This window comes from Quercus suber, unplaced genomic scaffold (genome assembly GCF_002906115.3).
Source record: "Quercus suber isolate HL8 unplaced genomic scaffold, Cork oak 2.0 scaffold_871, whole genome shotgun sequence".
Classification (NCBI taxonomy): Eukaryota; Viridiplantae; Streptophyta; class Magnoliopsida; order Fagales; family Fagaceae; genus Quercus; species Quercus suber.
The window spans coordinates 45,181-70,201 of record NW_027070301.1 but is presented as its reverse complement, the minus strand read 5'-3'; the positions used below and the strand labels follow the sequence as shown (position 1 = coordinate 70,201).

Genomic DNA, 25,021 nt, shown 5'->3' with positions numbered 1-25,021 from the left:
AAATAAAAGACATGTGTTAGTAGGCAATTATTTTTACACACATGTCTTTCATTTATTAGGTTTTGATACGGATGACGTAGTATCATTTGATACAAAATAGTTTTTCATACTTAGTAAGTAATGAATTGTACATATTCATATAATTACATAAAAGATTAATAAATTTAAATTATGCCTTTTTATATTTTTTAGGTTTAGATGAATGAATTTGCATGAAAATATAGCTAATATAGAATTATGGTATAATTGAAAGGAATCTTAACTTTAAATTGAACTTTTAAAACTTAATAAAGAAATAAACTAAAAAAATTGATTTATTTTGTCCTTGATGTGTCACCAATCACATTTGTTACCATTATAATCTGTAAATTATTTTATAATAAAATTGATAGTTACTTTAATATTCCCTATTTTATATCACAAATCATAATTGTTAAATCCTGTACTTCATATTTAAAAAATCAATAGTAAATACTAAATATCGTACCTAGTTAAAGGTTTTTGAATAAATTTTTTGGATTAAAATACCATTATTTAATAAATGAAATTGCAATGAGGGTCATGTTGTATACATTTCCAAGTTTTCTTCAATCTATTGGAAAAATTATCACCTATAATATTCTCTGTACCAATTAATTTCAACAATTTGTCAATTCCTTAAGCTAACTCCTTATTGTTAGCAAATTAGTATTGCTATAGGTTTCAATAATTATTTTCTTTATGAAAAATTATTGAATACTTCGTGAGTACCATAAAAGCGTACTTCCCTCTTTCACATTAATAGTGGGTTCCATCATAAATTTAATTAGTGAGACCAACAGTTATGTGAAAGGGGAGTACATATTTATGGTATTCCGAAAATACTTAATAATTACCCTTTCTTTATAATACATACATGTCAAGTCACCAATGTCAACATTGTCCATGGATGTAGAGTAAAGCAAGAATCATTATCAGCAGATTCAGCACCAACCAATAAATAAATAAATAAAAAGATAGAAGGAATTGAATTTCAATGAATGAACCACTAAAATACAGGTCATCGTGAAGTTGTCTCTATGTGTCTATATGGGCCAGATTTGCCATTTAACATCATTTTGGGAACAATTTTGTTATTTGGTAGGTTTTCAAAACATATTAGCAAACTAGCATCTCGAGTTCACTATAGCAACTCGAGCTCAAGAGACTCAAGTTCTATGTGCTGGCAGAGCTAAGGTGGATTTAAAATCCACATGGAGCTCGAGTTTTAGACACTCGAGTTTCTTTCTTGTTCTTCCTTTTTCATGTTCTCCCTCTTCTTTCTTCGTTCTTCCTTCTCTTGACCAATCATTCTTCCTTCTCCAGACCCTTTCTCTAAACCCAAATAAAAAACAACCCCACTCTTCCTTTTCTTCCTTCATTCTTCTTTCTCCAAAGCCAAACTAAAAACAATCCCAGACCCAAATCAAAATCAACCCCATGGATTCATAATGTCTCATACACTATTCTTCCTTTTCTTCCCTTTCTCAAACATTTCTCTTTTCCTCCACCACCACAAAAAGAAATAGAGAGAAGGAGAGAGGAAACTCTCTTGATCGTTGGCCGAAGAACTCATCGCCAAACTTGTTCCCTATCTCTCTCAATCTCGTTCCCTATCTTTCTTGGAATTTTCTCCCTCTCTTTGCAAGTTTCAATCCGAATGAGTTTGTTGGGTTCAGGTTTGCAGTTTGTGAATCTGTGATTGAAATGAGGTGGTGCGTTTGTTGGGTGAGGAGCTAAAGGTAAAGTGAATCTAGTCTTTTGATTTTGTTTTGTGGAACTCAAGTCGAGTTCCATTTGTACTTCTTTTCCATGTTAGACTGCCAACACTTGGAACTTAAGTCTTAGAAACTTGAGTTCCTTCTTTGAACTCAAGGCTTTGAGGCTCAAGATGTTAGTTTACTAAAATGTTTAGGAACATGCTAACTAACTAAATAGTTTCTAAAATGATGTTAAATGGCAAATTTCGTTGTCTATATATAGAGACAATCCTTTAATAAAAAAAAAAAAAAAAATTAGAGTAATAACTATTTTATTGAGATCGATGGGGGGGGGGGGGGAATAAGGTGATCTTATATAAGTAAGTATTATTATTGCGGTCTCCATTCTCCACCTTTTGGCACTAGAATTAAGTAATTTTTTGGGACATATGGCACAAAATTAGCCTACAATTGAAATTCAATTTATAATTTAATTAGATTTTCTTTCAGCTTTTAGTTTAATATAAAACTAACATGTAACCCACACTAAGATTTATAGATTCTTTACAAAAAAAAAAAAAAAAAGATTTGTAGATCATATGTTTAGCTATCATATTTCAATATTTTTAGGTTTGTATTTTTTATTTTAACTTAAACCATGATAATTTCATGTAATTTTTTGGCAGCACTTTAAAAAAAATAGAATCAATCATATAGTTACAAGGAGGTGTTTTGATCCTAATTAACTTGTATATACTTATAATTTGGTCAATAACAAATATTTATCATTTTTATATATATTAAAATGAAACTTGCCAGTTTCCCACGTGATGATTATAGCATACTATATATGATCCAGGAAATGCCATGAATCATCCCAAGATCAATCTTAAGGTGGGTTAGATCATTTGTATTTATATAATAATAAAATGATTAGATTAGTTGTATTTGGTTTTTTATATACTTCATTTAATACTGATCTCTTCGTATCTTTCAATGAGTAATTAACTTGGTACAATAAGTTAAAATTTTGAATATGACAGGTGGTGCAAAATTGGATCTTAATTAAAATCTAAACAATTTATAATTTAATTAGATTTTCTCTCAATTTTGACTTTACATATATATTATCCCAATCAAAAGTCCTTACGATTAATTGGTTTTTAAAGATACTATAGTTTGGGTTGAAGATTTTTCAACCCAAGTTTGTTACTTGGCTTAGACTGAAAAATAGCCAAAGAGATAGGGTTGTTAAAAGGACAAAATGGACCGAATAGGACCGCTTAAGACCGAACAAAATGGAACTAAACTGAATAAGACTGAAAAGGACCAAATAAGACTAAATGGATTGGATAAGATCAAACAGGACTAAATAAGACCCAATGGACCAAAAAAGGACTTGATAAGGTAAAGAGGACCAAATAAGACAGAATATGACTGAACATGAACGAATGGACCGAACAAGACTAAATAAGACTAAAAAGGACCGAATGAATGGACCAAACAAGATTGAACAGAACCAACTTAGACCGAATGGATCGAACAAGACCAAATAAGACTAAATAAACCGAAAAAGGTCCTAATAAGAGCAAAGAGGACCAAATAAGACAGAATAAGACTGAACATGAATGAACGGACTAAGTAGGATCAAATAAGACCAAATAGAGCCAATTAAGACTGAATGGACCAAATAAGACCGAATGGATCGAAAAAGTACATAATTAGAGCAAAGAGGACCGAACATGAGCGAATGGACTAAACATGACTAAATAAGACTAAGTAGGACCGAATAAGATCGAAAAGGACCGAATAAGACTGAACATAACCTATTAAGATCGATTGACTGAATAAGGCCAAATAAGACTGAACATAACAAGATAAGACTGAATGGACCAATAGGTATGAATGGTCTGAAAGGACCTAATAAGAGCAAAGAGGATCGAATAAGACAGAATAGGACCGAACGAGAATGAATGGACCCAATAGGAGAAGACCGAATGGTCTGACTAAGACTGAACAAAACTGATTAAGACTAAATAGACCAAATAAGACCGAACAAAACTATTTAAGACCAAACATGACCGAATAAGCCCGAACAGAACCAAATATGACTAAAGAGGTCGAAAAAGACTGAAGAGGGCCAAATAATACAAAATTGGACTGAACATTAATGAATGGACCAAACATGACCAAATAAGACTAAAAGGACCGAACGACCAAATAGGATTAAATAAGACCAAATAGGACCAAATGGCCAAATAGGAATGAATGGACCGAAAAAAGGACCTAATAAGAGCGAAAATGACCAAATAACACAAAATAGGACTAAACATGAATGAATGGACCAAATAAGACCAGAAGAAACTATATATTTTATTTTAACTCCACGGTTTCTATTATTATCTCTTTCTCTTAGGCCTCGTTTGGGAGGAAGGAGTGGAAAGGAATGATCATAAGGGAATGAAAAAGAATGGAATGTATTAAGTAAGGAGAGGAACGGAAAATAATGAAATGGAATAAAATTAAGTAACTTTGATTGGATGTTTTAAAATAAAGGAATGAAAATGAATGAAATGTAAGTAATCTTATTTGGTAGCAACATAGAGGGAATAAAATGGAATTATTTTATGACAATATTATTATTAGACCCCTATTTTAAAATAAAGGGTTGAATATATAGGGGTATTTTGGGAGTTTTAGTAAAAAAAATCATTAAATCTAATTTCATTCCTCTCATTCCTCCCAATTTCAGGGGAAATGAAAATTTGAGGTTTTAAGGGAATAGAGAGGAATGAGTTCCCTCCTACCCATTCAATTTTCTCTCACTTAAACTCCTAAATAAGGAATGAGCTTTCCATTCCCTCCATTAAAACTCCCAAACAAGGGAAAATAAGAATATTCTAAAATTATTATTTTCATTCCTTTCCATTCAATTCCATTACATTTCCTCCTCCCAAATGAGCCTTAGTTGGCTCAACTTTTCTCTCACTCACAATCACAAAGAGCAATGCTATTGACAATCTCAAGGTAGTAAAGATTATGATCTTATGTGGGATTAATGAGAAGTTTTGTAGATCAGATTGAGAATTATAAGTTTAATTTTCCGCAAAAAAAAAAAAAAAAAAAAAAAAAACAGTAACAATAATACATGTTAAAGAATTATAATAACAAAATTAAATGTGGCCTAACTTACTCATAAAATGTACTAACTACTTAGTACCAAATTACCAATACATGAATAAATGAAAATTTTCGAACTTACAAGTTCCAATGTAAAAAAATATACATAAAATTCCAAATTAAGAAATCTGACATTGGCTACAAAAGGAAAATCATTCTCATTCCAATGTTATAAAGATTTTGTAAATATTTCAATTGTATTAATATAATGAGAAATGTCAAGCTCTTCAAAACCCTTTATAATTTAATCAATAGGGTTGGACAATCCTAATTTCATGGTAGAGAAACATGATTGTAAATAATTTTAATAATTTCAACAGACGGTGATTAAATTGCTTATTATATGAACGATTTTACACCAATCCAAATTGATTCTATAGGATAGGATTGTAAGGATTCTATAGAGTAGGATAATAGGATTTTATGTTTCATCATTAAGGATTGTGGTCTCATATTGATCTTACCCCATGAAAGACTCCATACCGATTAGATCATTTTTGTGGGGTAGAATTGTAGAATTTTATGAACCAAAATCAAAACTCCAAGGAATTGGCTTAGTAGTTCTTAAAATCTCATAATATCCTTGAAATCTTGGATTCAAAATTTTTTACTAGCATTTTGGGGTTATCACCTCTATAGGATTCCTACTTATAATAATATGATAACCATTTGAGTTGTCATTTGTCATGTTGTCTTTGATCTTTATATGGACCCAATTATTAATATTATTTTATTTTCTACCATTTATAACTTGTAATTTTTATGATTGCCAAATATTTTGTGAAAAGGAAAAAAAAAATTGTGACTTTTAGAAATGGGTAAAATATCATTTTCGTCCCTAAACTATCACAAAAGTTCATTTTTCATCCTTAAACTTTCAAAAGTTCTATTTTCGTCCCTAAACTATCACAAAAGTTCTATTTTCGTCCCTAAACTTTCAAAAGTTCTATTTTCGTCCCTAAACTTTTTCAAATGTATTGATTTTCGTCCCTCCCACATCAGCACTCTGTCAAGCCACGTCAGCACTCCGTCAGAACTTTTAAAAATTTAGGGACGAAAATAGAACTTTTGAAAGTTTAAGGACGAAAAATGAACTTTTGTGATAGTTTAGGGACGAAAATAAAATTTTTAAAAGTTTAGGGACGAAAAACGAACTTTTGTGATAGTTTAGGGACGAAAATGATATTTTACCCTTTAGAAATTTTTTTGTTTTGTTTTTGTTTTGATAAACAACTTTTAAACTTAAGTATTCATTACCCAAACCCAACCTACGCATGTCCAAAACAGAGTAAAAAAAAAAAAAAAACTTTGGTGACTGGTTCCAATTAAGAAAAATGTAAGAAAAATCGGAACCGGTGCGGTTAAACCGGTTATTGAAATTGAAGAAGAAGGAAAAAAAAGCTATAACCAAATTGTGAAAACATATTTGATCTGTACTGAAATGAGATTTGGAGGAAATCTCAGATCCGCGAGTGAAAATAAAATTAAAGAAATACTTGTGTTGGATCATGGATGAAATGCATGAGAGAGCTTTGCTTTGAGCTTTGACTGGAATTAGATTTTGAAAAAGAACCTGTCGAGAGAGAGGGAGGAGGAGGAGGAGGAGAATGCCTTCTGGCTTTGACGAAAGAGTATGGGAAAGAAGACAACTGAAAAGTAAAAAGTTTGAATTTGATACGAATGAGGGTAAGTGCAGTGGTACTGGTGGTAACGTGTGCGTGTGTGTTTGGTGATGATAGATACATGGGAGGAAAAAAAAAAAAAAAAAAAAAAAAAAAAACAGTAACAATAATACATGTTAAAGAATTATAATAACAAAATTAAATGTGGCCTAACTTACTCATAAAATGTACTAACTACTTAGTACCAAATTACCAATACATGAATAAATGAAAATTTTCGAACTTACAAGTTCCAATGTAAAAAAATATACATAAAATTCCAAATTAAGAAATCTGACATTGGCTACAAAGGGAAAATCATTCTCATTCCAATGTTATAAAGATTTTGTAAATATTTCAATTGTATTAATATAATGAGAAATGTCAAGCTCTTCAAAACCCTTTATAATTTAATCAATAGGGTTGGACAATCCTAATTTCATGGTAGAGAAACATGATTGTAAATAATTTTAATAATTTCAACAGATGTTGATTAAATTGCTTATTATATGAACGATTTTACACCAATCCAAATTGATTCTATAGGATAGGATTGTAAGGATTCTATAGAGTAGGATAATAGGATCTTATGTTTCATCATTAAGGATTGTGGTCTCATATCGATCTTACCCCATGAAAGACTCCATACCGATTAGATCATTTTCATGGGGTAGAATTGTAGAATTTTATGAATCAAAATCAAAACTCCAAGGAGTTGGCTTAGTAGTTCTTAAAATCTCATAATATCCTTGAAATCTTGGATTCGAAATTTTTTACTACCATTTTGGGGTTGTCACCTCTATAGGATTCCTCCTTATAATAATATGATAACCATTTGAGTTGTCACTTGTCATGTTGTCTTTGATCTTTATATGAACGCAATTATTAATATTATTTTATTTTCTACCATTTTTAACTTGTAATTTTTATGATTGGCAAATATTTTGTGAAAAAGAAAAAAAAATTGTGACTTTTAGAAATTTTTTTGTTTTGTTTTTGTTTTGATAAACAACTTTTAAACTTGGGTTTTTTAAAAAAATAATTATAAATTTCAAACTATATTATTAGTTAAGCAAGGTTTGAAACATATTTGGTTTATAGTAATTCGACTTTTCTGGAGTCGATTTTGCCCTTTGAAAATTCACTAGGAAATCGAGTTTCTAAAACAGAGTAAAAAATTCACTAGTGGATTTTCAAAGGGCGAAATCGACTCCAGAAAAGTCGAATTGCTATAAACCAAATATGTTTCAAACATTGCCTAACTAATAATATAGTTTGAGGGATTTGGTTATTTTTTAATAAAATCCTTTAAACTTAAGTATTCATTACCCAAACCCAACCTACGCATGTCCAAAACAGAGTAAAAAAAAAAAACTTTGATGACTGGTTCCAATTAAGAAAAAAGTAAGAAAAATCGGAACCGGTGCGGTTAAACCGGTTATTGAAATTGAAGAAGAAGGAAAAAAAAAGCTATAACCAAATTGTGAAAACATATTTGATCTGTACTGAAATGAGATTTGGAGGAAATCTCAGATCCGCGAGTGAAAATAAAATTAAGGAAATACTTGTGTTGGATCATGGATGAAATGCATGAGAGAGTTTTGCTTTGAGCTTTGACTGGAATTAGATTTTGAAAAAGAACCTGTCGAGAGAGAGGGAGGAGGAGGAGGAGAATGCCTTCTGGCTTTGACGAAAGAGTATGGGAAAGAAGACAACTGAAAAGTAAAAAGTTTGAATTTGATACGAATGAGGGTAAGTGCAGTGGTACTGGTGGTAACGTGTGCGTGTGTTTGGTGATGATAGATATAAGGGAGGAAAAAAAAAAAAAAAAAAAAAAAAAACAAACAAACAAACAGAAAAGAAGAATAAACGTGTGACTGGATGGAATGACTTGTTTATGTTTCGGCTTTTGAATACAATTTATACAATTTTTACCATAGTTATGACAAAAATTGTATAATATGTAATAACACTAATATTACTTAAAAAAAAGTATTATAATATTAGCATTACTTTGTTTAAAAAATAAATAATTAAAAGTTAAATTTAAACTATTAAACTATTATCTATAAAAACAAAATATGAAACTTAAAAAGCAAACTATATTTTCTCAACAATTAGTAATTAGAAAAAAAAAGGTTGTATGCCAAAAAATTCTTTCTATTTTTTTATATTTTCTTAATATAATTTATGAAAAATTAAAATTCACATAAAAATTACTTAAATATTTAAATAATATTATTTATGACATCATCGGTTTGACCAACAGCATGATCGTAGTCGAACCACAAAACCAATGATCAATCTTTTTTCAGTTCTTGTTCATTTCGGTTTTTAAAACTAGGGGTGGACCTCTCTCCAAAAAATAATAATAATAATAACAATAATAATAATAATAATAATAAATGATAAAGTTTAGTTACAAAATTGGTTGTAATTTAAAACTACAACCTTATTCAATAAAATAAATATTATTACAATTTTGAAAATTTAACCGTTAAATTACATGTTTTTTACGCTCTTAATAGACATGTCAAATTTTGTGTCAATCGGATATTGTTAACTATATAATTTATAAACTTATATTTTATGCATAATTTTAAATTATAAAAACTTACAATTTAAACAATTTATTGATGACATAATTATTGATCTTTAATTTTCTAGAAAATTTGTAAGCATGAAAGATGTAAGAAGAAGATATAATTTAATGGTAGATGTAAGGACTCAGTTTGGATTGACCCTGAGTATGAATGAGTTTTCAGCCCAACAAGCCCAAATAATAAATTTATAGAGAGTGGGTTAAAGGTTTAGGCACTGGCCGTCGTTCATCAAGCATGAACTCTCTTTTATAAAAAAAAATACTTAGAGTTTCTCTACAACTGGGGGATGCTCCTCGGCCATGGGCCGAGGAGACCTTTTTCTTCTCCTTTCTCCCTCCCCCCTTTTTTACTTTACTTGCTTTTTTTATATAGTCTTCATCTTCCTGTCTCCTTATTCCACCTGTTGATCATCCATTTGCCTCTCTTCTGGCCGTTCGTCCCATCAGAGGCCTTATCAGTACTCAAGTGGTTCACTCTGATCAACGTTGCCCTGCTAAGGGGTTATATCCCCATTAATGCGGCCAGGGGGTTAGGTGAATGCATTAAATGCGAGGGTGACAGTTTACTTTGGGCCTGATCTTTCCCAAAAATCATCATTGTCAGGCCGAGGATGAGGAGGTCCTCGGCGTGGATTGGGAAAAGAGGCTTTTCCCAATTTAGCCTTGAATAGTCAGTATTCCTCGGCGTGGGCCTTGGGCTTGCTACACGATGGGCCGAGGCTATTAGGCCCACGGGCCCTACAGTAAATTTTTCAAAATTCACATTTTAATAAAAAGATATTTAATAAAGTTGTAAGTTAAGATTACCACTAATTTTGTAACTAAATTAAAAAATAAATAAATAGATAAAAGTGTACGTAGCTCTGCTGACATGGCAAGCCATAACGGATCGTTTAGTCAAATACTCCTCAGCCACCAACCATTACAGCAAAAGACATCAAAAAGGAAAAAGAAAACACGCACGGACCCATTCATTCAGAACCTGGTTCGATACGATCTCGATTGGCTGAGCACAATAAACAAGTCGAACTCGGAAAATCCATACGATCCAAACTCTTTTCTCCAGAACGTACGTTTTCTCAATCTCCACTAAGCTCTGTTTGGTTTTGAAAAATTCATAGTATTCTCACAAAAAATTAGTCTTTTAGGTTAATAATGTTGTGTTGTTATGATTGGCTTGAATTTTGTTACGTTATTTTATTGTGATGAATTTTTTTGACTGTTAATGCTTGAAGAATGAGTGTAATTTGAGGTTTATAATCTGTTTGGTTGCTGAGAAAATTGGGAGGAAAATATTAGGATTATATTTTGGATGATCATGTTTGATGCTGTTTTGGGTTATAGAAAAATTTTGAGAATTTTTTCTGCAACCCTGCTTAGAGATAGTATTGGTTTTAAAATTTTCATGTCTTGAATAAAGAAAAATCCATCCATAAAATGTTGGGGAGGGTTGAACTTTTAATGGGTTTTCGAAGATTTTAAAGATGGTATCAATTTGAAAAGCTATAAGATTAGCTATGCTCTATGGTGTTGAGCTGTTAAGCGCAATGTTCATAAAATGAGCGTAGCTGAAATGAGAATGTCAAGATAGAAAATTGTAATTACAACGAAAGATTTTGAAATTGAGAAATACGCTTAAAGATATGGCTGACCCCTATCGATGAAAAGATGAGGGAGAGTTGCTTGAGATGGTTTGGTTATGTGCAAGGCAGAGTGACTAATGCAATGGTGAGAAAGATTAGAAGTAGTAAAAATGGACATACCGATTAAGGAGGTAACAAAGAATATGATTTCGGATAGAAAAGAACGGTGGAAAAGAATTCATGTGTCCAACCTTGATTAATCTATTGAGGATCCATAAGTTGACCCCAAAATATTGGGAATAAGGCTGAGTTGCTGTTATTGTCAATGTAGAAAGTTATTTGATTGAAATGAAGTGAAATTTTGAGATTTGAAGTCCAAAGTTATGTTGAGGTTAGTGTGTTTGCTCAAGATTGAAATGAATTTTGAAAATATTGGTTTGGCATTAAAGTGCAGTGATTTAGCGGCATGAAGTTTGAATAATTGTTGAGAACTTGGAGGTGAAGTTAAGCATAGTGATTATTATTTTTTTTTCTTGGGGCGAAAACTTATCAAAAAAGTTAAGCACAGTGAACCTTCTGAGATGGATGTTGGAATTGTAGAGAACTTTACGTGTGGTGTGATAAGAAAGATGGAGAACTACATAAGTAATGGAAATTGGGGAACCTGAATAGGTTATTGCTTATTTTATAATTATTGTATTCAATATAGTGTGCATTTGTCTTTTCCCCCACTGTTAAAAATTCTGGTTGATAGGTGTGTTAGACATTGTTAGATATATTTTCTTAATGCAGTCGTAATAAATGCAGCTGGTGAAACAGTATACTTGTTAATAATTGTAACTTTGCACAGGAAATATTGCTTAAGTCGATTTGGAAACTGCAATCTGCGTGAGATGGACAATGATAATGATTTTACATTTTGTCAGGTATGTTTGGTACTTACATTTGATATGATAAATTTATAGCTTAATTACCTTATTGAATTGGCTTGAACTTATATTAAGAATTTTCTATGTTAAAATAAGTTTGATTTTGGGTGCTTTTTAAATTGAATGAATTTATCTAAGTAGATGGTTGTGGTTATAAATTTAGGTTAGCTCACCTTCCGACCAAGAAGATCATGAGACAAAGAAGCTTGTATCGGATGTTCTTGGTATTACTATAGAAGATGAATTCTCAAATGGCAGCAATAGTAGTCAGAGTAGTGGTTTTCTGTGGAATGAAGCTCCAAAAAATACTGCCTCTGAGAGGCAGGATAAAGTTGGTTCTCTGTCTTTCAATGTTATTGATACTTCCTCTCCAAAACAGTCAAGTGAACAGTCAAGTGAACTGTCAAAACCAGTAGCATCAGGAGGCACTGGAGATTCTGTCAACAAAATTCAGGAACGGACTGTTGCAAGGAAGCCTGCACCTCGAGCCAAGGTTCCTTTTGAGAAAGGATATAGCCAAATGGACTGGCTTAAGCTTACGCGAACGCATCCTGACCTCGCAGGTACTTGAAAAATATATTTCTTTGTGAATTTGCTAGACATATTTAACACTATTTTTCTTCCTTTGGTTCTTTCCGGCGATTTTGAAAATGCTCTGAGGGGTGCGCTATAAAATACTAATTAATTTGTTTCTGTTTCTGTCACAATTATGTTTAGTTTATAAAGCTATTATAACTTGAGGTTTGCCTTTTAAGCAATGCTCAAGATTTATCCTTAATATGCAGTTTGAGAGGCTCAATGATGTATGGGAGCCTTGAAAGGTTCAACCTTTGGAATCTTCTGAGGTGGTGTGATATAAGAAAGTTTAGGTTTAGGAAAAAGAAGTTTTAGAAATTGAATTAAGGTTACAAGGGGCTGCTGTGATGATCTGTTGCTGATGGTATTTGATATCCTTCTATGCTACATGAGTAGAACACTTTGTTGAATTTGATTAACACATTATTTGCTTTGAAGAGAATATTCCTCATCTACTTGGCAAGAATTTCTTTTGAAACTGCTTTCTCCCTTTGGCTCCATGCTAGCATCTTAGAAAGTCAGTGGATCCATGCTAGTATCTAAAGCTGAAGTGTTTTGGAGCTTTAGCCTTTTTCCTTCACAACCTCTTTATGTATGGACACCTAACATTTTTGCTCCCATCATCCTCTTTTCAGGTCATTTTAGAATCTGCATTTAAAATTTTTCTTCTCTTAGGTAGTCTCTTTGTATTCTTCTTCGATGCTTCTGTACCTGCGTCTTGTCCTGTTTTTGATTAGTTTATATACTTATTCAAAATTATTTATTTGACATTTTTCCACCTAAATAGGTTTTCCAAATTTTTTTAGATAGTCAAATATGCTTAATTTTTTTATATGCATTTCTGCTTCTATTTTTCTTTTTGCCTCCAATAAAACAACACACCATAACAATCTGTTCCACTATTGATTTCCTTCCAAAATCATGTGGGGCTTGCTCTCCCTCCTCTTTGTTGTGTCTGGCAATTATGGGCAATTTTACGTAGGAAATAGGTCTATTGCTTATAGTTAGATGGTGTTGGGTTACCTGAAGGTTGCTTATAGCTTCTCCATATTGTGAAATTCCTACATAAACTAGTAGAGAGACTTATATGTGTTTACATTTTTAAATAATTAATTAAATGGTTGTCAGTTGTACTGCATGAGCTCGTAAAGCAAGTTTGATTTATTGTAATGGCTTTTACATGGTAATTGAAACGTTACTGATTCTGCTTCTTGATTCCAGATTTAAAGGGACAGTCAAATAAGAGGCTCATTTCTATGAATGAAGTTAAACAACATCAGAAAGAAGGTTCCATGTGGACTGTATTAAAGGGTTGTGTGTACAATATATCTCCATACATGAGATTTCATCCTGGAGGTATGTTCATGATCTTAACGTACTCAATTTTTTTAAAAATAATTTTATTATTATTATATTCTTAATGTGCTCAAGTTTTATATTGATTGTGGCCAAATTCTCACTCATTTAATAATTATGTTGTCTAGTGAGTCTAACCATAGAACAATCCTGATATAACCTAATTTTACTGTTTTAAATCCCATACTATCTAGCTCTTTTTCAAACTCAAATCCAGCCCATACTATCCCCACAAGCAGGTAGACAGATTTTCCCTAATTTTTCATGTGTCACTTTATGACTTATGTTTAAAACTTAAAAGGCTGGATGGGAGGGCTCTCCATTTTTCAAGGAAATTGAATTATTTGAAGGTTGCATACCCTTATTCATAGCCAATCAATAATGCTAAGAGACAAAAATTATGAGTTGTAATGCTCAAAAGCATCTCCAATCTCTAACTTGCAGTATTTGATTATGTGATTCATTGAAGAACAGTTATGTTATGTTATCACTGAAAACATGTTTAGGTATGGAATTGTATATTCCCCTCCAAAAGATACTTCATGATGTCTTCATGTGTTGCTAGATTGCATCCTCATTCAAGAAATCCATGTCTAATGTGGTATAAATATGAATTAGTGCTTGTCTTTTGACAACATTTCTTTTTGCAGGTGTTGATATGCTGATGCAGGCAGTGGGAAAAGACTGTACATCCTTATTCAGTATCCTTTTTCAGAATGTTCTTAGATTCAATGGTTTCTTCAGGTCATGCCTAAATTGTAGTTTTGTTTCTTTGGACTCAAAAAGTTTTACTCTTTTTCGACCCTTTGGTTTTCAGTTTTCATCAGTAGGACCTTTTTGCTAGACAACCACCCCCCCCCCCCCCCCCTTCCTTTCTCCCTCTTCTCTTTTGCTGCATGTGTTTGCAAGTGAAACTAAGAGGGAACTTAGGATGAATAGGTGATTTATGCCAAAAATTTTGCTTTGTTTTTTTTTTTTTTTGGGTTTTTAACTTAAAATTCTATTGAAAACCTAGTCAAAGCCAACGCCCCAAATAATTTACTCATCACTGAAGGAGCTACAATTTCCAAGCTAACTCTTAGAACCATAAGTCAGTGCCATATAGTTTTAATTTTGATTATAAGCTAGCTTATTGCTCTCTCCCCCCAACACCCCCCCCCCCCTCTCTCCTACTTATTTTATTTAGCTTTTACCTTTTATCTGTAATTCTTTTAGCAAAACGCTTTCAACAAAAAGCTAGAGAAGTTGTTCTCAAACGGACGCGCTTCATCTCTTGCATACATGTTGCTTCTTCCTACTCTATAACCTATTGAAAATTGTCAGAATCAACTACAAATCCTTAATAAGTTCGTTTTAGATAAATACCATGCTTGGGTGAATGCTGAATTTTTACTAGAGAAGTGCCTTGTGGGTACTTTAGATGATAGCAAGTGAAGAGCAGCAATAATGGGGGTAATAAAGAGGTGGTTCTAGGCCCCATTCATAATCATAGCAGATTGGCACAGATGTTGCATTTGATGTACGAGATTATTGTTACTGTGAATGATACCCCTTTTATGGTAGGGTTATATTTACCATACTATTTGGAAATTATTTTACTTGGGCATGTATTTTCCACAAAGTTTCTTAGTGGAATCATGCTGAATACGTCAGTATTTTATTTTTCTCCAATAGAAGTTCAGAAATGTTCTAACATGCCCATCAAATTACCATAGTTGCTAATGGGAGGGGGTTCAATCCCTTGTTAATTTCTAAGCGCCGTATGTTGTATCATAACATTCATTTGAACAAAAGATGCAATGTATCACATATTCATATAAGGTATAAAATGATATGAAAAGATCTCAGATTAAATATGCACTTAACCATCCTAAAGCCTCTATATATGCATGTCACTCAACATTATTCATTTTCCAAGTCTGCATTACTACATGGATCACATACACAAGATCTTCCCATTTCATTTTTCTCTGAATAGAAAATCACATAGCTTTCTAATTTGACACCAAGTGACAATGGAATATTACTAGTACCATAAAACATAATTCAAACAGTTTAGATAACAAGTTTAAGTAGAAGATGGGCCTCATCAACGGTCTAATTTACAAAAAAAGCAGGATCTAGTAACCGTTGCAAAATCTCTATCAAGATAACAAGTGGGAAGTAGATAACAGAAATAACATCTAAGCTATTGGCAAAACCCGGACTTGATCAAGCACAGGGCCACAAAGAGATCCAAAGTCATCGATTCTAGTATGGTAGAAAGAGCTGTAGAATGTGATTCTGGTCCTTGGTGACAGTGCTTTGAACTTGAAGCTGGCTGTCTTGAACCTGCCCTTGCCTTCAGATTTGAAGGGTACTTTTAAGGTGTCTTTAGCAGCAAATGCTTCAACCATCATTGATCCATGGCAACCATTCTTTGCATCGCCAACGGTGAATGTAAGATTGTAGAACTTGTTGGGAACTGTTCTGAGAACCTGGGCAATGGCACTTTCTCTACCTGCAACAAGCTCAATTGCGGCGAGTCCAAAAGGGATGTTGAAGTGCTTTGAGTCTATGAACTTCACGGCTTTAAGGGATTCAATCATCCAACCAGGGAGTGGGGATGTGAGATCTTCTTGCCTTGGAGGGAGGAGAACACCATTGGTGGAGTTTATTAAACGATGGGGACCCTCTTCAAAGCCTGGATTCTTCACCAAGTTATCTGCAAAAAATTATTTACAGTTAAAGATAAAACTAGAGTTGTTCATAGATATAAAGAAACAAGCACAAGTCTCATGTAATAATGCTATAACGGTACAATGTTCAGAGCAGAGAGTGGAATTCAGATCGTTGTGTAATTTCTTGGTCTTAACTAGGTTATATCCACATAATGTTAAGGCAGTAATCTAACTATAAGCTGTGATTAGACGGCAATTTGTGAGAGCCAACTGAGAAGCCAATTGAGTAAATCATGCACAATAGGGTAGACAGCACAGGGAGTGTAATTTTAGATCTTTAGTGATGGTAATGTTCTCATCTAGGCTATTCATTTTAGACTGTTCTAAGGTGAGAACTTAGCTATAGATAACAGATTGCTTGGTCTGGTAGAAGCACACAGAATAGCATATGAAATAACAGAGCAAACATATGTAGGGTATAAGATCACATCATGGAGATAGATGTCAATCTGTGTCTAAATCATGCAAGAAAAAAAATCGGTAGAAAAAGACAGCTCAAATCAATGATGAGCACATTGTGCAAATCATAGTGAACAGAAGAAATTATTGACAAATTACCAATTGTCTCAAAAGTTTAAGTAGTTAGGAAATGATGAAATTAATCATTTTACTATTATTCTAATAACTATATTCTGATTTTCTTTTTTAATGAACAGCAATAACCCATATCATAGATCTAGCATTCCAACTTGACAAGTTGCAGAGTCCTTTACACTTTTTGGTTTAAGTAACAAGTAGCACATACATGTACATACAACTACAGAAGAAGCCCCCAGATGGACTTTTAGAACAAGTAATATTGCAGAAAGACATCACAAACTAAGGAAGCCTAGGTAAAGTATAATATACTAACAGCAAAGTTAACAACACCACCAAGGTCTGTCTCCAGAAATAGAATAGAATGGCTTACCTCTTGTGGGCCTTGGAGGAAAGAGCTCCTTGATAGCAACTGCATCCAAGAGTGGTCCACAAGCAGGGTCCTCTTGAACCCCAGGATTGTGGAATGTCAAGTTAGCAACATTAGAAGTGGCAATGAATCCCCAAGCATAAGTATCACCTCCATTACTGCTGTAGAGTGTCTGCAAAGGAAGGTCTCCTTTCTGAGGAGGCACTGAGATCCTCAAAACCTCTTCTTGTGCACATGTTCTTGATGCCCCAAAGGTTAGAGCATACAGGGAGCCTGGTTTAACTTTGATACTCTGAGAGATTGAGGCCTCATTGCCAAGCCTTACAGCATGGACACCATGTGCCACAGCAAAGTACAGGCCCCCAGGCTGTGGCCCCCCAGAGATGTATTCCACCAAGCCATTGATTTCCCACTTGGGCAGTGCATATTTTCCTATGAGTACTGTTTTCTTGAGGTCAGTGGATTTTGGTTGCTCTTCAAAGTTGCCATTTCCTATTAATCCTGTACAAATTTAGAAGAGCACCAGAAATTAAGAAGGGTTGGTGTGTATTCGAAAGATACCAAATGTAAACTCTCTCTCTTCTAGAGTTCTATCCTATCCGTCCATTTTGAAAAAAAATGTGGAGTGGATTTGACCACGTCTTCAACATTTAAACAAAAGTTGATTATCACTACTATGGTATTTATCTAAAGTTCTGATAACGTGGCAAATTTTAATCTGTTCATTTCAAAATAGATGGATGGGATTTTTGGAACTCTTCATAGTCCAAAAGGAAAATGTTTCACAAAAATCTGTGTTTGAGAGAGAGACAGAGAACAAAAGGTAAAATCTTTCAACAAACCTGTGAGTGTGTGTGTGTGTGAGAGAGAGAGAGAGAGAGAGAGAGAGAGAGAGAGAGAGAGAGAGTGAGAGCAAAAGGCAAAATCTTTGAACAAATCTCTGTATGTGAAAGTGAGAGCAAAAAGTGAGGACCTAACAACAGACCAGAACAGATCCTAAAGCCACTTCAAAAGAGTGTACACAACATAACATGGAAACCCAACTTGTAGAACAGATCAGAAAACCATAAAACCATGAACTCCATAACTAAGCCAAATGGGGTTAGAGAGAGCACAAATATGAGGGAAAAAAACACTTCCAACAAAATAGATTCAAGTAATGTGGTCTAAAACCACCACAATAACAATGCAAAACAAAGTAAAAAGCACCAAGATCCAGCTTAACAAAACAGATCAGAGTCTAAGCCAAGAGGAGCTGGATGTGAGCATTACCTTCCAAACCTGTAGCTGCAAAAGCAGTACTAGTGAACAACAGCAAGAAGGAAGCAAGCAAAAGTGTGATATTCAGTGACATTTCCATAAGGAAAACTAGGCAAGAGGAAAAAGAGCTAGGCAGCTGAAATGGGTTTTCTGTATAGTGAGCTGTGAAGTCCTTTTATATTCAGGCTGGATAAGAAAAAGTGGGTTTAGGAAATGCTGAAGAAAAAGGGTCGCTTAAATCACGTTGAATAAGCCACTGTTTAACCTGGTGAATATGTCTGTCTGTCTCAGACTATAAAAACTAACATTTTCTCCATAATTAATGACAGAGCGGTGACATTTTGGTAAATTTGTCTCTTGAAAAACAAAGACATTTTGGTAAATCTGCTCTTCTTTTGTCCACGAATGCCGGAATTATTGTTTTTTTTTTGGTTGCTGAGAGCTGGAATTATTGTTGTATTTAGACCATTTTAGTAGATGAATAGTATTATTGTTTTCCTGAATTAGCTCCTTGATGTTGGGGGTATTCTCTAAGTGGAGAAATGAATAACAAAAATATAGTCTAAACAAAAATGATATTTCTTCATCATGATTCATGAATGGTTTCTTACACACCGTCTCACTAATTGGGATTCATGATAGAACCCACTACTGTGGTATTTATTTATTTATTTTTTTTATATATAAAGAGTTTTCAATTTATGGTGTTCGTTTTTTATAATTGTATTTTTTATTATTAAATCAAAATATTTATCGATTTTTTATATAGTCAAATATTAAACCTTAAATCTTTTTTTTACCATTAAAAACTTCATCAATTAAACTAATTAAAACTCATTGAATCCATTGTCTTTTATTCAACTTTCGTTCAGAAATGAAGCAAATGCATACATTTGAAGCTTTAGAGGCATTTAAAGCATTTCCAACGACAATTCATTACTTTGGAAGATATATAGTAGCTATTTTTTTTTTCTTAGATATAACCAGATATTAATGGTTGGCTGTTGGAGTTTAACTATAAAGTAATTAAATAGCAAAGAAGATGACTTTATTATTATTATTTTTTAATTAATGAACAGGCAAGTGATTTTAGTTTTTTTATTTTATTTTGGAGAAACCGACAAGTGATTTTAGTTGGTGAATGGTGAGTATTGATTTTATGATAAATCTTAGTCAATCAGTCAACTATTCTACATATGTAGTAGCCGAGCAACCAAACCCACAATTATTATCATTCCATTAAAAAAATTTATGACATTAGGATTTCTTTTAATGATTGTAATTAATAAGATGTCCTTAAAAAAAATATTGTAATCAATAAAAAAAATCATTTTTTTAATTAAGGATTTTCTTGCAATTGATATAAATTAAAGTGACTTTGTTTTTAAAAAAAAATTAAAGTGACTTTGCATAATTTTTACTGTTTTTTTCCCTTTTTTTTCTGAACAACAAAAAAGGGTTTGTGATAACTGACAAATATATATATATTTTTAATTTTTTTAATTTTAATATGTAAGATTCACCTTCTTATGCAAAGGTAAATATGATTAGCTAATTATAGTTTCCTAGACAAAACCAATAAATAGATTAGGCACAGAGAAAGAGTAATGATTTAGCATTAATTTTATGAAACTTGGAATTTACCGTTTTTTTTTTTCTTTTTCAGAAAAGATGAAAATAAGGATTCAACCATTATCTTTTGTACAAATTGATTTATTATCATTGAGTAAAAAAAAAAAAAAGTATTTCTTGCAGTCCATGTGCACCATGTGCAATGTGATCTGCTTCAATGTCTTATTCTGGAAATTGTCTAAATTAGCTTAGCTAAGAGCCTGAGATCTGATATCAGATTCTGTTTGTGCAATTAATTCAGATTTAGGTTTGCTCATCCGACAAATATAATCCGTGTGGGGCTCATGATATATGAAATTGGAAATTAGGGAAATCGTTCATTCCTTTTTCAAATGTTATGTGGATCCATGGTTTAGCTGTGGAGCATATCAAAATAGAAAAAATTAGTTAGGTTCTTGTCTAAGTTGACCATTTATAGTGCTTTGAAGTTGTTTAAGCGTGTTTTAATTTTTAATTTTTTTTGCTTACAAAAACGTGTAATTGTAGACAGGGAAAATTTCCGACCTATCACAAGCTGACACGTCACACTACCAAGTCCACAAAATACAGCCAATTACAAAGCGCCACATATTGCTGCTAGGTTTTGCTATCACTATTCAGAAACCAATATAAATTTGCCAAGTGTCATGCAAAAACCAATCACACATCATCGCACGTGTAAGCGATGACATAATCAGCCTCGCACGTGTAAGCGATGACATAAGTGGACCAATCAAGCGCTGCCACGTGTCACCAATCATGCTCCGCCACGTGTCACTTACCTACCCCTAAACTCCTATAAATAGAAGCCTTCTTAAGGCATTTGAAGGAGATCAGGAGATTTGGAGAGGACACCAAGCCATTTGAAGCACTTAGAAGTCCAGAAGCTCTGCTGGAACCAAGCTCTAAAGCTTCCAAGAACTTCAAGAACTTCAACTTCGAATACGAAGAACATTCGAAGGAAAATCATCCAAATTATCCGCCTAGATCCAAAAGTTTGCGGGAATCAAGCCTAAAGTGTCCGAAAACATCAACAAATCACAAATCAGTGAAGCTCTACGGATTCAAGCATCTAAAGCCCCGAAGAACTTCCACCACAAACCTTCGAATACGAAGAACATTCAAAGAGGAATCATCCAAATCATATTCCTAGATCTCAAAGTTCACTGGAATCAAGTTCAAAAGCCTCCAGAAACCTCACAAACCACAAATCAGTGAAGCTCTACGGATTCAAACCTCTAAAGCCCCGAAGAACTTCCACCACAAATCTTCAAAGACGAAGAACACACGAAGAACACGAAGAACGTGAAGAACAAAGGATTTCTAACAAGCTCATAGCCAGAGATTCATTGTAATTCTGTTTCAAAGGTCTTCAATCCATTCTTCAGCCAAATTGAAGTATATTTGGTGTTCAAATCAAAATCACATTACCACAACTCCAATCAACAAATCTTTCAAGGAGATCGAATCAGAGGATCACTCTTTTGTAATCACAGAGAATTGTACCACACATTTATCAATACAAATTCGCATTTGTGAAACTATTTTACTTGTTTGACTTATTTCGAACCGAGAAATTTAGTCGTCCACAATAATTATTTAGTGATTTGAGAGTATAATAAATATGTATTCCTCTTCTCACATTAATATTGGTTCCAGCATGAAGTGGGTTATTGTATTTGTTTCATGGTCTCTACTCTTTCCTCCAAACGGTGGCTTAGTTTTCCTTTCTTTATTGGCAATTGAAAATTTTTATTAGAAAAAAATTACTGTACATTTTTTCATCATAAACTTTCTTTCTATTTACAATGTCTCTTCAAACTATCAATTTATTCAATTGACACTTTAATTTGAAACAAGATGTAATAAAACTGTGGAAATAAGGTTCAAATTCATGACGGTATGTTCTGTTACCATGGTTTTTATTTTTTTATTTTTTTAACTTTAGCTATTAGGAGTTTGATGAATTTAATCATGTAACTATTATTCTAATAGAATTTATTTGCTCATCATGATTTTCTTTGAGAATAGTAAGATTTTAAATTTTCACGAAAACTTTGAAGCTCCCTAAAGCTATTTCCTCAAAACCATGAAACTTCAGTTTAATTCATGTTCTATTTTTTTCAAAAAAACTTTGATTAATTTAATCCCTCCACATTCCACATTATTCTAATATTATTACGCTCCATCGTATATGAATGAATTAAGTTTTATGCTTGCTACTGCATGAGCAATTTGTCAATGTGTCTGTTCAACAAATAATTTCACAATGGTACATGTTAATGAATTGAAATGGATTATTTCGATATTGGTTAGTTTCTTCATATTAAATTGTCACTCAGTTTTGTAATGAAGGAATATTTCTTTGGAATTCAAATATTGCAATCCTGTAGAAAGGGGTGACCAGACCATAACTATGATGAACTCCTTGGCACCAAATCTTAAACTTTGGATGGTGATGAGTCTATCATGTACAATAAGAAGCTTTTGTTTGGGGTTTGAATTTATTTCAAATAGAACCCTTTGTATGGACATGTTTATAAGTGAATGGGCTCCTAAAAGCATCTCATAAATAGATGCACATGAATTGTTCTATTCTTATTGAGATCAACACACAGGTGAGACAGGACCACTTGCTCTAAAAACTAAAAAGGGCCAACATAATACGTAGATGGTATTGGTGTTGAAGCTGGTCGTCCCATGTGGGTAGAGAGCAAAGTTATATTCGAAACAAAGTAGTATGGTTGCTAGCATAATCGAAATGGATAGGGTACTTCAAAGTTTCTAGGACCTTTTATGTTAATTGTTGTTTTATTTGAAACTTTAAAACTGTTCTTAATATGAGAAGGTATTTCATGCGCCTGACGCATACAAGATTTTTGCCCATAACACCCCTTTTTGATATTTTTGTTTTGATAAGAGATAAGATTGTAAATTACATTTACACCCTTCAAGTTTAGGATACTTTGAATTTATCGCTTAAAGTTTTAAAATTTGGATTAAAAACCCAATATTATGAAGTGTTTGGGGGAGAAAAATAGAAGAAGCTTTTTGTCCATATCAGGTGCTAAGATAGTCATTAAGTATCACCTCAGCTTAAATTAATGTACTTGCATAGAATATTGCTTGAGGCGAAAATTTTTTCCTTCAAAATCTTCAATAAGTTCATTTGATAGATTTTTAACATATAATTCAAATACATCAATTTTATAAATTTTTTATTTGAGTTTTGTCTCATGGAATTAACCAATATCTAAAATCTAATAAAAACTTGTCGAGTGAGGTATTACCATATATAACGGGTATATAGCATCTCTTACCCAAGATATATATATATATATATATATATATATTTTGAGTGCCTCTTTCAGAGTGTTAAATTTCAGGTAAATTTCAGGTATATATTTTGATTAGCTAATTATAGTTTTCTAGATAAAACCAATAAATAGATTAGATACAGAAAAAGAGTAATGATTTAGCACTAATTTTATGGAACTTGGAATTTACTTTTTTTTTTTTCTTTTTCAGAAAAAGGTGAAAATAAGGATTCAACCATTATCTTTTGTACAAATTGATTTATTATCATTGAGTAAAAAAAAAAAAAAAAGTATTTCTTGCAGTCCATGTGCACCATGTGCAATGTGATCTGCTTTCCATGTTATTGTGGAAATTGTCTAAATTAGCTTAGCTAAGAGCCTAAGATCTGATATCAGATTCTGTTTGTGCAATTATTTCAGGTTTAGGTTTGCTCATCCGACAACTATAATCCGTGTGGGGCTCATGATAAATGAAATTGGAAACTAGGGAAATCGTTCATTCCTCTTTCAAGTCTTGTGTGGATGGATGTAGCTGTGGAGCATATGAAAAGAGAGAAAAAAATTATTTAGGATCTTGTCTAAGTTGACTATTTATAGTGCTTTGAAGTTGTTTAAGTGTGTTTTAATTTGCTTACAACAAGGTATAATTATTCAATACTTTGAGAGCATAATAAATTCGTGTTTTTACTCTCATATGAATAATAAGTGCTGCCATGAAATAGGTAATTGCATTTGTCTCATGGTCTTTCCAACATAGGGTGGCTTTAGTTTTCCTTTATTTATTGGCAATTGAAAATGTGTATAAGGAAATATTACTTTTTTTTTTTAATCCTAAACTTCCATTTCATTTACAATGTCAATTCAAACCATCAATTTACTCAATTGACACCTTAACACAAAAAGAATTCTATCAAAAGAGTGTAAATAAGGTTCGAATTCATGATTGTTTATTTTGATCTCATAATTATTTTTATCTTCCTTTTTAAAAAAAAATATTTTTATCTTTATGTTTTTGTCCAAAAACTTTAGCTATTAGGAGTTTGATGAATTCAATCATCTAACTATCATTTTAACAGATTTTGATCATCATGATTTTCATTGAGAATAGTAATATTTTAATTTTTTATGAAAACTTTGATGCTTAATAAAGCTATATATCCTCACAACCTTGAAACTTCAGTTTAATATCATGTTCTTTTTGAAAAAACTCTAATTAATCACTCCACATTCCACATTATTCTATTATTACGTCCCATCAAATATGAATGGACAAATTTTTATGCATGCTACTGCATGATCAATCGGTCAATGTGTTTGTTCAAGAAATAATTTGAGAATGGTACATTTAATGAATAGAAATGGATTGTTTCTATATTAGTTATAGTTTCTTCATATTAAATTGTCACCTAGTGTTGTAATCAAGGAATATTTCTATGGAATTCAAACATTGCAATCCTGTGAAAAGGGGTGATCACACCACAAGGTCCACAACTATGATGGACTGCTTGGCACCAAATCTCAACTTTGGATGGTGATGAGTCTATCATGTATAAGAAGCTTTTGTTTGGGGTTTGAATTTATTTCAAATAGAACCCTTTGTA

General features: G+C 32.5%; 2 protein-coding genes across 2 annotated transcripts; one reads left to right on the top strand and one right to left on the bottom strand.

The window, feature by feature from the left end:
• The first annotated feature begins 10,070 nt into the window (after positions 1–10,070).
• LOC112021693 (cytochrome b5 domain-containing protein RLF) lies at positions 10,071–15,300 on the top strand. Its single transcript, XM_065767976.1, has 6 exons — positions 10,071–10,230; positions 11,595–11,670; positions 11,837–12,236; positions 13,471–13,605; positions 14,256–14,306; positions 14,963–15,300. The coding sequence occupies exons 2-6, from the start codon at positions 11,638–11,640 to the stop codon at positions 15,037–15,039; spliced, it is 696 nt and encodes a 231-aa protein (XP_065624048.1). The 5' UTR covers positions 10,071–10,230; positions 11,595–11,637; the 3' UTR covers positions 15,040–15,300.
• A 315-nt stretch (positions 15,301–15,615) lies between these two features.
• Positions 15,616–18,768, bottom strand: LOC112021692 (protein TEEBE). The gene is made up of 3 exons (XM_024054247.2): positions 18,505–18,768; positions 17,236–17,733; positions 15,616–16,309 (listed from the first exon to the last, which is right to left on the bottom strand). The coding sequence occupies exons 1-3, from the start codon at positions 18,590–18,592 to the stop codon at positions 15,789–15,791; spliced, it is 1,107 nt and encodes a 368-aa protein (XP_023910015.2). The 5' UTR covers positions 18,593–18,768; the 3' UTR covers positions 15,616–15,788.
• Between the last annotated feature and the right edge of the window lie 6,253 nt (positions 18,769–25,021).

Bases quoted from the DNA above. Each gene is read 5' to 3' on its own strand.
- LOC112021693 (XM_065767976.1), top strand. From the start codon at position 11,638: ATGGACAATGATAATGATTTTACATTTTGTCAG. The intron at 13,606-14,255 runs GTATGTTCATGA...TTCTTTTTGCAG, and splicing joins CATGAGATTTCATCCTGGAG to GTGTTGATATGCTGATGCAG. The intron at 14,307-14,962 runs GTATCCTTTTTC...AGTTCGTTTTAG, and splicing joins AGACTGTACATCCTTATTCA to ATAAATACCATGCTTGGGTG.
- LOC112021692 (XM_024054247.2), bottom strand. From the start codon at position 18,592: ATGGAAATGTCACTGAATATCACACTTTTGCTTGCTTCCTTCTTGCTG. The intron at 17,734-18,504 runs GTAATGCTCACA...AAATTTGTACAG, and splicing joins TGCAGCTACAGGTTTGGAAG to GATTAATAGGAAATGGCAAC. The intron at 16,310-17,235 runs GTAAGCCATTCT...AATTTTTTGCAG, and splicing joins TCCTCCAAGGCCCACAAGAG to ATAACTTGGTGAAGAATCCA.